This window comes from Solenopsis invicta, chromosome 5 (genome assembly GCF_016802725.1).
Source record: "Solenopsis invicta isolate M01_SB chromosome 5, UNIL_Sinv_3.0, whole genome shotgun sequence".
Taxonomy (NCBI): Eukaryota; Metazoa; Arthropoda; class Insecta; order Hymenoptera; family Formicidae; genus Solenopsis; species Solenopsis invicta.
In genome coordinates this window covers 13,631,202-13,644,913 of record NC_052668.1, presented here as the reverse complement: position 1 = coordinate 13,644,913, position 13,712 = coordinate 13,631,202, and the positions used below count along the sequence as shown (strand labels likewise).

Sequence of the window (13,712 nt, the reverse complement as noted above, 5' to 3'; positions counted from 1 at the left end):
ATTGATAATTAAGTTTGTCACATTTAAAGCTTCCTTCGCCGGCATAGCCATTGCTAACCGATCCCATGAAGACAGTGAAATGTTCATTGTTGTATTATCGTTACCGTTCAGCAATAAAATTAAATTCTAGATTTCCGTCTGCCGTAGTTTCTTCGGCGATTCTGTGGACAAGTTTTCGACACTGAAAACATCATTCTTTTTGCATCTGCGATCACGATGAATGAAACGGCGGTGCTATTACAAGAAGGAAAAAAAAATTTCATTCGATTTCTTATCAACGAAATCCTTTGTCGATCTTGTTCTTTTTAATTTTATTTCTTCTTTTCTGTTTCTGCTTCTCATCGACCACTTCGTGAATATTCATTATATCTTATGCAAAGCATTTAGAAGGAAATATAGAAGCGAATTCAAGGATCATCTGAATGAACGCATTTACTTTCGGTTTGATTTTCATTGACCTATTTTCTAATCGTATAAGTTTTTCTTTCTTCCGTTATCGATTGGCCGTTGTTCCCCTTTGGTAGCGTGTAGCGTTCGGTATTTAATTAACAAGGAATCAGATGGTAGTGCTTCTCGAATTTCGCAAAGCAATTAATTGGCAGAAGAAAAGAGAAGGAGAAAGTATTCTAAAGTTTTTTGAAAGATTTGCTACAAGGTATTTCAGAGATATCTACATAAAATATACATTTAATGTAAGAGTTAAATATATGTTTCATACGAATAAAATTGCATGTGACTACGATTCTTAACACGTCACATTTCTAGTCTGTAAAAGAAGCAAACATGTTGGAAAAAAAGAGAAAACACCCCACGAAAGCTCGATCTCGTTGCGACAGTTTGGAATTGATACAAAAGAGATTCTAGCCAGCTCCTCCTCGCGCTTTTCTTGTTTTCGCGTGGGGTGAAACAGTAACGTTTAAAGCGCCGGGCGGTCTCCTCCGCTGGGAGGGGTGGATGAGGACCTCGCCAAATATTTGGTTAGTCTTTGATGGGCTTCGAGAAAGGACAAGGAAGGTACAAGCAGCATGACGCGAGTGGAGGATCCGCGCAGAAGAAACGAAAAGGTAAGGAATGGAAAGGAGGGAGAAGAAGATCCGAAAAGAGGGATGAGAGAAGAGGATAGAGGAGATGGAGGCGCGTGCTAAGGTCCACGAACGGAGCGGCGGATGAGCCGTAAGAGCCGGAGAATGCCGGGCATTTTTATTGGTTCCAGCTTTGGCTCTCCTTGAAACTCGGGAAGCCGATCAGCCGGACAGAAGGATCGTCGAATCTGATCTCATATGTGCCTATACTATTCGCTTCTCCCCCAATACGGTCTGCGCAAAGGTAAAGGAAGATTTTGGGATGTATACGCTTATCGACGATCGTTGCGTAGAATTTGAACACTTAAAGTAATTGAATCTTTATGCGACGGTGTGTGTGTGTACATAAATGATTCGAATATAGATCGAAAGAAAGTTTATTAGGCGTAATTTCTCGTTTGATGAAATCCGATCGTAATGTAAATGCATTTTTTTTCCAAGTATATTTATATATACTAAATATTTTTGTTGCATTAATATACTTTTATTTATTATATTGAACTTTCGAAACTATATTTAATATCAGTAAAGTCAAGTTGCGCGGTTTCAGAACGTAGGATGGATTGCACTGGAACTTTTACAATCAAGTTCCGACTGGCCACTGGGGGTATGGGAAAACTTCATTCGCGATACACATTTTCGCGATGTTCATTCGCGATGGCGAAGCATCGTGGACGCGATTCTGTAAAAATACACGGTTTTACCTCGGAGGTATATCACCCCGCTGCCTATATTCCCACCGCTCGCTATCCCCCGCTGTACAATAACATCCCGCTCTTTCCGCTTTTGTATTTTGTAAGTCAATTCGAAACATGAATCGTATAATAATTCAACGGAGCTAAGGAAAACACGACGGATATTATTCGTCCCACCTAGTCCGCCCCTCGAACGGACTCCATATTTATGGGAACGCGGGGGTAGTTTGCGGAACGGTGGATCTTCGCATTTCCGTGCGTACGTTTTATCGCTTTTAAAACACGGTCGTGGTTATTTTCACTGTAAACGTACCGAGATCGGAGGGGGTAGTCCAAGATTCAGAAATAAGGATCGACCTACGCAGTGGATGTTTGAAATGTGGTTAGGTTTGCAAAGAAAGAGCTCGAGGTAACCCTGGTTCAATTGAATGAAATAAACTAAATGAGCGAAAGAAGTGAACACAGGTTATATCTTAATTAATAAACTTTCAATTTTGATTGAGATAGTTTTCGAAATAGTATCAAATAAATACGATGCTTCGAGAAGATGTAAAACGAGGGTTGGTAAATGCACACGGATACTCTCTTGATCTTTTGCCTAAAATTTTACCGGGTAGGCATGGAATAATGTATGTAGTTCGCCATAGAAGAGCGAACTAGTTGCAATTCCAATGAGAAAACTGAGTGCTATGTGAGCTTCGTATCTCGACGGATTTCTGTCTTCTCGCCTCTCATACATATTGTGATTACTTCTCAGGGAAGAGGAGAAAACGCGAGGAGAGGAAGCACATATACGCTCACATTTACCGAAGAACGGTATAACGAAGATGCATGTTTCTCTAGAAACATGGCTATAAAGGTGTAAGGAAAAAGAATTTGTAATTTAGAAAATATATCTTTGCGTAGAAAAATTGTGGCGTGCCGGAGATTTCTAAATGCCAAGCGGACATATGCTGCGCCGTTTCTCTAATAATATTGCTCGCGTATAATCTTTAATCTTTAGCAAAACGAAAGTTTTGAGAAAATGAATAGTCGTTTCAACTGGCGCGAGATTAAAGTAGACTCGAAAAAAGCGCGGGCTCGCGCGGTGATCGATCGGTGACGATAACGAATCGTTTCGTACGTACAGCAACAACGATCTTATCGATGAAGTTTCCATTTCCGTTTGCTCTCCCGTTCTCCTGCGGTAGTTCGTCCATCCGTCCGTCCGTCCGTCCGTCCGTCCGAGCTTTCCCTATTCACATTTTCCCTTTTCTTTCCCTCTCTAGCCTATTTTCGTGGCCCGTTCCCGCGTTCGCCCGCTTCCTCCTCGCTCGATATCCGGACCGATGCTAAATAGCAGAAACATAATTCCGTGAGTGCGAGGAAATTGCTTTATCGCGTGGAATAATGGTCCGTATTCACGTGTAGCCCTCGTAAGTCTCTTCCCCGATACTTGCACTTTTCGGAGATTGCACGTGGCCGGACCGCCGAACCGCCCACGCATCCTCTTTGCATCGTTCGTCGCATGAATGCGCCGCTCCATGTAGAAATATACTGTGGCAATGCATCGGAAAGGAGGGTACGCTGAATGGTCACGAATCGAACGTGACAGCTCCGCCGCGCCGCGCGCGCTACATCGGCTACGTTCTGACAAATGCGGAAAATCAATACCTTGGCCATAACGTATTACTTTATCCGCAGTTGCGAATTTTGAATATTTAATACATGTTTAAATTCAAAATATTATAATAATTTAGGACTTTTACCGGCAAATTAACATTTATGTAATTATATAAATTTTCATAATTACATAAGAGATATTGTTAAATATATGCAATAATCTGCAACGCGAAACAATCGAACCAGAAATCGTTGTATGTATCTGTCTATTTGGAAATGTTATGTAATTAAAGGAACATATTTTAAACTAGAAAGCACTAAATCATAAATAATATCGTATTTATTTCTTATATTTTAGTTTTTGATTAAAACATTATAATATATACGAACCGTCAAAGATGATAGCATCGAAAACATAAAAAAGAATTAAACTGTAGAGTGTAACAATTTAGTTGTTTAATTGATATTCATCTGTGTAACGTATAAAGTAGAAACATAAATCTACAAGCATTGAAAACATAAGAAAGAATTGAACTATAGAGTGTAAAAATTTAATTGTTTGATCGGTAATAAATATCTATATGGCGTACAAAGTGAAGACATGAATTTACAAATACGTAAGTTGAAAATTAAATATTTTAATATTAATTCAAGAGTATTGTTATTTAATTTTCATATAAAATATTTCAACAATTTTCTCAGGCTACCAGTAATAATACGTTGGCTTATATGCCATATAAGTCATATGACATATTTTATCCGGCTATTGCGCCGAAAGATACGTACCTGCAGACAATTTCTTTTGCGCTTGGGCCCGCGGCGAGAAAAATTGTTAAGAGAAATTTTCCTGACTTTAAGTGACGTTGATGTACGAGCGTAACCAAGAGAACGCCTGCAAGAATGTCAGATTCCTTTATTCCCCGCGAAAAGCACAGAAACCAACACTCCCCAACCGGATAGCGCGTTTACGCAATTAAAAGTATGAATTATTAAGTCGCGCATAATTTTGATATAAAGTTTAACGAAAGACTCGGACATGGATAAATTTTATGAAATTTTTGAAAAATTAATCACGAGATGAAGATATATCTATAATTAAGTGTAATTAATAATAATTATGTCAGTATACTTATAATTAAACATAATTTTATAAGTTTGCTCGTGATGATATTATCATAAGATAACAATGAAATATAAATTGCAAGATTTTGTAACAGACATCCTGGCGAGTTAGTCGAATCTGGCAATTATTTCTCCTTTAATCGTACACTAATTATCTCAACATCAATCGGAGTAGAGTTGCGCGTTTCATACGACGGTGGCCAACAGTCTGTAATTCGATCTATACGTCGAGTCGCGGCGGATAATTAAAAGCATTGTCAGAGTGGAATACGCGGACAAAGGGACCAGATATGCCGAAGGAAGAAAAGCGTTTAAGTTCAATCGGTAATTGCTGACCGTTGAAATCTTAATGAAACGCGACTTACGTTAAAGAATGCATTAATCGCGACGTGCCATGACAAAATTGTAAGAATCGAAATAATTATTGATTCGCTATGGCGAATTATGTAACATAATAATTATAAACTAAATGTTTGAGTATATGACATTGCTCTGCTTCAATTCAATTCAATTCAAATTCAAATTCAATTTATTAATCTTTTATTTAATTTTTAATAAATATTCAGCGTCCAGTAAATAGAAAATACTCTAAATTTACAATCATGTTACTCTCAGGGGATTTGACGACGGCGGTTCCGTCGTCGAACGTGAATCGGACTCGCGTGAACGCGCGACTTTTTATTCGCAGGGGGATGAAAGTCGTGTCGTACGCGGGGCGGCGAGTGCTTGTCGACGGTTCTCTCTCTGAAAGGAGCGGGGGTGTTGGCAAATACGTAGGACGCATTCAGATCAGCGTCGGCCGAGGGCCGAAGGGGATCCACCAAACGGGAACGACGACGGAAAAGTAGAAAAGGTTTTTCGGAGCGCGTCAGCAAGAGACATCACAGGCAAGAGGCCGCGCCATTTCCTCCAGTCGAATACAAATCAAATACGTGCGAATGTATCGTGTGTTGTTGCTTTGTACTTCGCGAAGATCAATGTGAGAGGGACGAAACTTTGTTTCGACAAAGTGAAACCTCTTCACCACTTGTACGTCCCGTACAAATAATTAATGGATTCGTTCAACTTCAAATACTTATCTTTCTTTCGAACCAATTTAATCCGCGTGCATGAGCGATTTAAAATTGCACATTTCGGTGAGATTTATAATTTTCATTCATAAATAAAATAATTAATAAAATTTCCACTTTGTTGATTATCGTATTTCTCATTCATAATTTAATACAATTTTCTAGTTATCTCTTGCACACCGAAAGAAGCAACGTTTGTTACGTTTGTATTTTGGATAATATTATATTTAAGTCTATACTTGATATACTTTTATGTTCTTGAAATACGAGGAGTCAAACGTTATAAATGTAACGACCTCGAAAGATTCTCGGAGAGCGGCCGGGAAACTAGAATAAATATTGATACACGTCAAAGGGAACGTCGCGTGTAAATGACATTCCGGGAGGATCGCAAAATGCAGCGCGGCGTAATACGCGAGACGGAAAATAGCGGCAATACTCTTGAGTGCCTCGGATGGTGGCCTGGGGGACCTAGGGACCGCGGGATAAGGATTTGGAAAAGGGAGAGAGAGACACTCTCGTGCGAATGCTAGATACGGGAATGCATATGCAGGAAACATAGTCGATTTTAGGTACGTGTACAGAAGGCGCTTGCCAGGGCACTCGATAAGGGTAATCGAAATAGAAAATTTGATACAACGTATAAAATGAGAAAGAAGAATTTGTCTCATTTCTATTTTCTACCATGCAAATACGAGAAGCTACGAGTGTTTTAAATAAAGAAACGTATTAATGTAAGAGTTTAATATGAGGCTTGCAAAATTAAAGGGAGTGTTAAACTAAATACTGAATAATAAATGAAAGACTGCTACTTAATTTTCGTAACGCAAAAGTATAAAACAGTAGAATATTTGTAATATGTATATTTCAATCTTATTTTAAGAATCGTATATAGAAAATAAATTTATGTTAATGTTGAACAAGCTATTTTATTAACTAACTAAATATTAATCTTCTGAAAGCTCACATTGGTGATTAAAAAATAAAAATTATTAGCACAAGTGTACTGAAAAAAGTAACTTTCAAGTTTAAGGTATACTATTGTAATATAAGATGCTTATACTTATATAAAGGGACATGATTTACAAATTTATATGAAAATTATATAGTGTAAATTTATACAATGCAGTTTATTAGTACCGTAGAAGAAAGGAATTACTTTGAGGCTAAAGCGATCATGGTCGCTTATCGAACTTGAAATCATCAGGCCGAGGGTACCGGGATCGCCTCGACACACTGCTGGTCTTCGAGGGTCCCATAGTCCATCCCCTTCTTAGATCAATAATACTATTCCCGTGGCAGCGCATGCGTCCCGCGACGTCTCCCGTTACAACCCCCATACGCGAGCTGGTTTCCACCCCCGTTGAGCCGCGTTCAGAACGTCGCGTACCCCTCCATGCAACATTCATAGCGTCATAAATATTATACGCGCGAAATAATAACCTGTGCATTTATTATGAGGGGGATGCCTCCTTCCAAAGGTCGACATATAAATAAAAAATGCGCGAAGATCTTGATAAATATGCATGTAAACTGTTACGCAAATCAATCAACGAACAGTGAAGGGTCGTGAAAAAAAAAGATGGATCGGTACGTGTAATTTGTCTAGTAATCGATCGATGAAAAAATTAGTGATATGCAAATATAAAGAATGTACTGTTGTGTTAAGAATTTATACTATACATTTCCCACTAGGAGACACGTAATAATTACCTTAAAAATATTTTATTATTGATTTATCATGATTTATATTTTATATTATTTAAAAATTTATAGAAATATTAAAAGTTTTTTTTTAAACCTTCTTATTGACGTATACGCGGATTAATAAACGTAAATTTTCAAATATTCAAATATACGTATAATATTTTTACATAAATTTACATATTTCGCTTATAGTAAAACAACAATATTCATCAATGATATTGCTCTACTACAATGATATTGCTCTTTATTCACATTGCATCGATAAATAGTACGCGATGATAAGCAGGCGACCTTGATACACGGATCACTAGCTATATCATGAAAACACACGCCTGTTACGAAACTATATCTAGCTGGGTTAGGCTCATAAACTGCGTAAACAGCGACGCGAGAAATCTCGACTTGAAATTCCGGTTTTCTTACGATTCAGACGACAGTTAGCGTTCGACAGTCATAGATCCGAGTGAAAAGATCACGCATAACGTGGTAACTATCATAAAAGACAAGTTCATAAGTTTACGAAAAGACTTCAAACTGAAGTATGAAACGTGTTACTCCGTCCGGGAAAATGATTTATTATCTTCCCTCGTTATCATCGTGATCGCGTCACGTTTAGCTTATCGGTCGTCATAGCACTTTAAAAGTTTGTTCACATTTTGAAATTTAAAATTGTTGAAAGAAATCCAAACGGTGTGACAGTGCAATTGCATTAAGAAAAGAAAATTGTGGCGTCTATTAGAAATTCTCGAGATTATGAGCGAAATCGCGTGTCTGTGATAAATCGTGTAGCGCGCGCAACAGAAGTTACGGAGGACAACTATGTATCTTGGCATTGGCTTTATCGTCGCTTTATCTCAACGCTTTTCAGTTGGAACTGTCAGTGGCGGAGCCGCTTAGGTTACATACGAAGCAAATATATAGCCAATTTGTTGCACGCTATAGAGTCTCGTAGCGAAAGTGATTAAGAACCTTATTGATATTGAGACTTCTTTCATCATGTCCAAGCGATTGCCGAAATCTCTGCTAACTAAAGAATACAGAGATTATTTTTTAAGGTAACGTTCACTCTCAACATAGATAAATTGGCTTCAAAATGTTGTACAAAATATAACGTGTAAAATAAAATTCAAATCGATATTACCTCAATTGAAAGGCCTGTTGTTCTATCTTTGTAATTCTCTAATTTTCAATATATTATCATGTGAATCATTGATCAGGATTGATAATATCCGTTCTCTTTTTTATGGTAATGCACTCGATACTTTTACACTTGTGTACAAGAGTGTAATTAATGGCAAATGAACTACTTTTCAAGCACGCACTTCTGGGGCCCGGTATTCAACTGGATGATACCTCTAGCGGCTATAGCCGACACGCAAAAGCATCCGAAAATCATTAGCGGCAAAATGACTTTAGGTGAGTTCGATATAGCTTCAGCCGGTAGACCTTTCGAAGAATTCATTCGCCGTCTCTTAATAATCGCGACAGAGCAAGTTGATGCGCGACGAACAGTGAGGGGCAAGGGGATGAGACTCGAGAGGGACCCATAAAATAATTGCTGCTCGAGCGCAGCAAATAACCGTTTATTTCTTAATGAGCGGCACGTTGCGAATGTCTGGGGTGCATACCGACCTAAAACGAGTCTGCAAGTAAAATGTTACAGTAAAATGTTATAGGTTTAATCACGTTTAATCTCTCAAACGCGACCGCGCTACTCCACAGAGAGTTTCCTCTGAATCCTGTAAATGTGTCTTAGAGAATTATTCAGGAAAAAGCCATTCTAAAATCATTTCCCGATAATGATAAAATGATAAATCTGTGGCAGTAAATTCAGTACGTCAATTGTTAATGATCACGTGTCAGCTTTCTATTCGACTTAATTTTTTTTCTGATTTGTTAGCCTTGACCTTCTACTCCCTGGCATTCATGAGGTTTGCTTGGAAAGTGCAACCGCGAAATTTGTTGCTGTTCGCATGCCATATCACAAACACCGGGGCCCAACTCACGCAAGGTTGCAGATTCCTCGATTATCACTACGGTCGGCAAAAAGAGCCCGAACTGAGCAAGTAATGCGAGCAGCTATAGTAATCACGCGAGTAATGCGTTACAACGATATGCTCACTTGCAAATGTATAATATAAAATGCGAAACCCTAATAAAATCTCATTTCTTTATCACTGCTATTGACTTTTGCTATAAAATAATCGCAACGAAATCTAACAACGCGATGCGGATAGCGAGATGTTTAATTCTTATTCCGACGAAACGTGATAAATTATACGTAAATTTAACATGCGCATAAAATGCGAAAAATAATTTGGTATAACTGCGAAGAAAATTTCTTCCAGTTTCTTCACTCCCATTACCGCGTATAAAAATATGTATGTGCAAATATAAAATATATACATATGTTCTTTCCATTATCGGAGCATGTTATCAACCAGTAACGCTCTGATACTCATGGCAAACTTCATCGTTGCTCAACAGATTTATTGCAACAATCTAAGATGCAAACAATAGTAGCGCGCGGCGTTAGATTTAACCGCGGTAATTATTATAAAAGCGTACGCGTGAGCGTGTAATATATTATAATAATTGCTAATATATTGGAAAGCCAGAGCTCGAGGGTCTGGCGTAATGTACCCTGGTGCAACACTGTTAACACTGTTGCGTACACCAGACCGATTCCGCTTATTAAGTTATTCCGTTACTATTCTCCTAGTAATTGTGGCTAACGCGCAAGTATTTATGATTCAGCCATCGCGTGTTACAAGACGCTAAACCTGCACTCTCCGGGATATGTAACATCTTTGTAAAGTATCTCTTCTCAATCGCGATTGAAGTGATAAGATTCCGCAGTTCTTCTGATATGAGACATTTGATATTTACGATTACGACTGCTTGAACGACGCTATTTGTTGACATCATTTCTACTATTCGTTCCCTTTCATTCATGAAGAATTTGGAAATTAATCCGATTTTAGCGAACATTCAAATATCATTTTTTCCCACTTTCAAATAAGTAATTTCTTTTATTTTACAGTCATGCGAGCTTCTTTCTTTCGAACAATTTGACCGAATTTCCGAAAGAACGAGTAAAAGGATTATTTCTCCTCTTCTCTCGTTCTCTTCCAACCTCGTCCCTCCTTTCTATCCTACGTGTCATTCTCTTCTTCGTCCATCGTTACTTTTCCGTATCTAAAGGGCACAAGTTTATTCGACTCGGCTCCAATTCGGCAGTACGAACGAATGTATAAGGAGAGCAATAATTTCCTGGGGTAGCCTCTCGCGGGCGATACAGGGGCGCGGGCACGGCATGGCGGGCACTCGATCGTGCTAGGGTCATTTTATGGGATCTGGCACGGATCAGACGCACGAATCTATCCTCGGTATTTTCCGAATGCTAAGCCGCGCTGTCTTCCTCCCTCCTCCCCCCGACGTTTCTCCCTTCGCCTCTCGCTCTCTTTCCGTATCTCCAGTCCTGTCCAGGGATATAAAACCCACCCCCGACTAGCTGAATAAATATATATGGCCTTATTAGCCCCTTGTACTTGGCGTCGATCATGCGGCACGCCCCGCCGGCGCTCCTTTGCCGTTCGTTGATGAAAATGTTTCAAATGACGTCATCTAACAGTGTTCTCGCAATGCTATTAAAAAGTTATTTATTGAAAGTAAGCGCTTTCCAAAAGTAAAATAATTTTTCTTTTCAAATTAAGCGTTAAACATTTATTATAAACACACATAACAGCATGCACTCTATATAAAACTGTAGTTGCAGGGCATCTAAATTTGTCCGTATTATCCATTTCCGCTAGTCACGAATCAGAATAATCGCTCTCCGCACTCCGTCCCCGATAAGACAAATCCGGTGTTTTCCATTCACGTCCTTCGGTCCTGCGGGTTTTGTCATGCCCGCGCGGAGACAATCGCAGAATCGCACGAGGAGGGACGAGGTGGAGACGAGAGGAGTGACAGGGAGAGTCCTTCGGGACTGATTTCACAAACAAATGCCGCCGATTGAATCCTGGCATGTCGCAAGATGGATCGCTCTCTTTGAATCACAGATTACCGGCCGCTTCTGCGCCTTCCATCTCGCCTCGCGTCGTATCGCTTCTTCGTACCGCCGCCGTACGACGTACATCGTCCTCTCCTCCGCTTCGCCCTTCCCGTTGGACCACTTCGTCCTTCGCGGAGGCGCTTCCACCTCCGTGGTTCCCTTCCAGCGGGCAGCTCGGCAATTTGCCACATGCCTACGCAGCTGCGACCCTCTCTCTTTCTCTTCTTCACCCTGTCGCGTTACTGGCATCTCGAATCTTATGTCAACGACGACCAAGTCAGCGACGATCGAAATCGTAAAATGTCGCGGAATTGACGGATCAATAAAACACCCGTGTTATAATTGGCTGTTGAGTTAGTTGGACGAAGGCCGTATTAAAGAAATTGTACTAGACACGATTAAACAGATTGATATAATGTATATTACGCGTATAATAATATATCAGAGTTATGCAAAATAATGTATAATAAATTTTAATAGTCTGTAAATGCAAATGAATAAATAATGAATAAATAATGATGGTATCGAACGGTGTTATAAATAATAGCGAATATAGACATATTGGGAAGGAAAGCGGAGCGTCGAAATCGCGCGAAGGACGGCGCGGCGCCTCGGAAACGCCAGGCGTAATCGAAGAACGTTTCCGTCGACGGGCTCGAAATAATTCGATGAGGAGGAAAAAGGGCGCCGCCGCAAGCGAAATGAACTGTAAAGCGGAATGCTCGGATTGTAAGGCCGCCCCCGCGAACTTGCATGAACTGCGACCAGCGAAAAAAAAGAAAAAAAAAGCGAGAAAGAGTAGAGAGGGAGAGAGGGAGAGAGAACCGAGGGGAACGACCCTTGTCCCAAAACTTCTCGACGCTGGGACGATCTTTAAATTAAGTGCGTCAGCTTATGACGCCCGTGTAAAGTCTTGCAGGGTGGATTTTTGATTCGCGTGCACGAATTGAGCGGAAAGACTCCTGAAATGCGTGGCGAATTGCGCGTCGCTGGCGGGGACCCCGAGGGTGAAATGAATCAAGCACACCCTCGCCATGCAGGACATACATTAGGCTGACACCGGACTTACCATTCGGAATGCTGACGATTTCTTATGTCAGGGATGAAAAGAAATAAGAGTGTGTTTCCCTAGAAAATCGAGGAAATATTTTGTAAAAACGAACAGAATCGTTTTAGCGCTAGTCGTAATCATTTTAGGTATATCTACGATATTTTTATTATATATGTGTATATGAAATATATGCGATATTTTATATTTAGGAAAAGAAAAATGGCCTTTTCCTAGAATAATTTCAGTCTTTTTTTTTAACTTGATAAATAATTTCACAATAAATGTTATTTTTACAAAATTTGTTATTTTGACCGAAACTTCAGAATGGAAAGCTTCCTTCTATGGATCTTCTAAAAATACTCTGAATCATCTTAGCGGAATATTATTGTAGTTATCAAATGTTAATAAAATATAAATATCAGCCGTTGTCAAAACAATGAAAAATAGACATTTCGAGATCTCTCGAAGGTGGCCATAAAAAAAAAATTACCAAAAAATGCTGCAAAATTTAACGCACCAACTGCGAGATGTATACACTCCTGATGGATTCATAAAAATGTACTTTAGTCACCCCTGTAAAATAACATGAGAGTCAGGGGGCGCGTAAGCGTATCATAAGAACGTGAAACGCGTGGCGTTAAAAAATCATGAGTGTACTATCTTGCGCGTCATTTCCCGAAGTTACATAAATATATAAATTCGCAAATTCTCATCTTCGAAGGGTGTCACAATTCGCTAGGAGATACAAGTAATTTCGTAGAATACACGTATTACGTAACTCGATAAATACGTAATTTTGGCAATTCAACGGAAGTTGCAAGTGATTTCGAGAAGTAGAAACGAAAGCTTGTCCATTTCTCCCGGATGAGTTTACGACGAATATAAGAAACGAAGATTCACGAGAAATGACGAACGTAAGAGTGCGAAAGGTAATGGGGTTGGACTGACTGGTCGGCGCACTACGACGGGATGTTTTCGTTCGAGGGGGTGGGTCAACGTGGATGGCAACATAATCCCCGATCGAGGAGCCTGGCACATGGGAACATGGGGGACATCTTATCTTCATATTACACACCCGTCGTGGTTCTCAACCTAAATTGTCGGCAATGTGTTCCCACGGATATCCTAAAGTCGATAGGTACAAATTGTATGACTTAATAATGGTAATATAGACGCTTCACTTTTAGTGTCCTTTTAGAAATATGCAAAAAAAGTATATAAAGCGTAAATGCTGAGTTTATTGAAATATATTTTATTGAATTCTTTAAAGAAAAAATTTCTAGCTTCACCTCGCGGAAATTCCGCGCAAAAATATTAATTTATGTT

General features: G+C 39.4%; 2 protein-coding genes across 3 annotated transcripts in view; one reads left to right on the top strand and one right to left on the bottom strand.

Moving 5' to 3' along the window:
* The window catches only part of LOC105202357, a 49,253-nt gene that overhangs the window by 23,879 nt on the left and 11,662 nt on the right, over nt 1–13,712 (bottom strand). The gene's annotated exons all lie outside the window — the stretch shown is intronic.
* LOC105202348 (mitochondrial pyruvate carrier 1) lies at nt 7,516–12,606 on the top strand. Its single transcript, XM_011170813.3, has 4 exons — nt 7,516–7,764; nt 8,147–8,333; nt 8,594–8,694; nt 9,179–12,606. The coding sequence occupies exons 2-4, from the start codon at nt 8,275–8,277 to the stop codon at nt 9,346–9,348; spliced, it is 330 nt and encodes a 109-aa protein (XP_011169115.1). The 5' UTR covers nt 7,516–7,764; nt 8,147–8,274; the 3' UTR covers nt 9,349–12,606.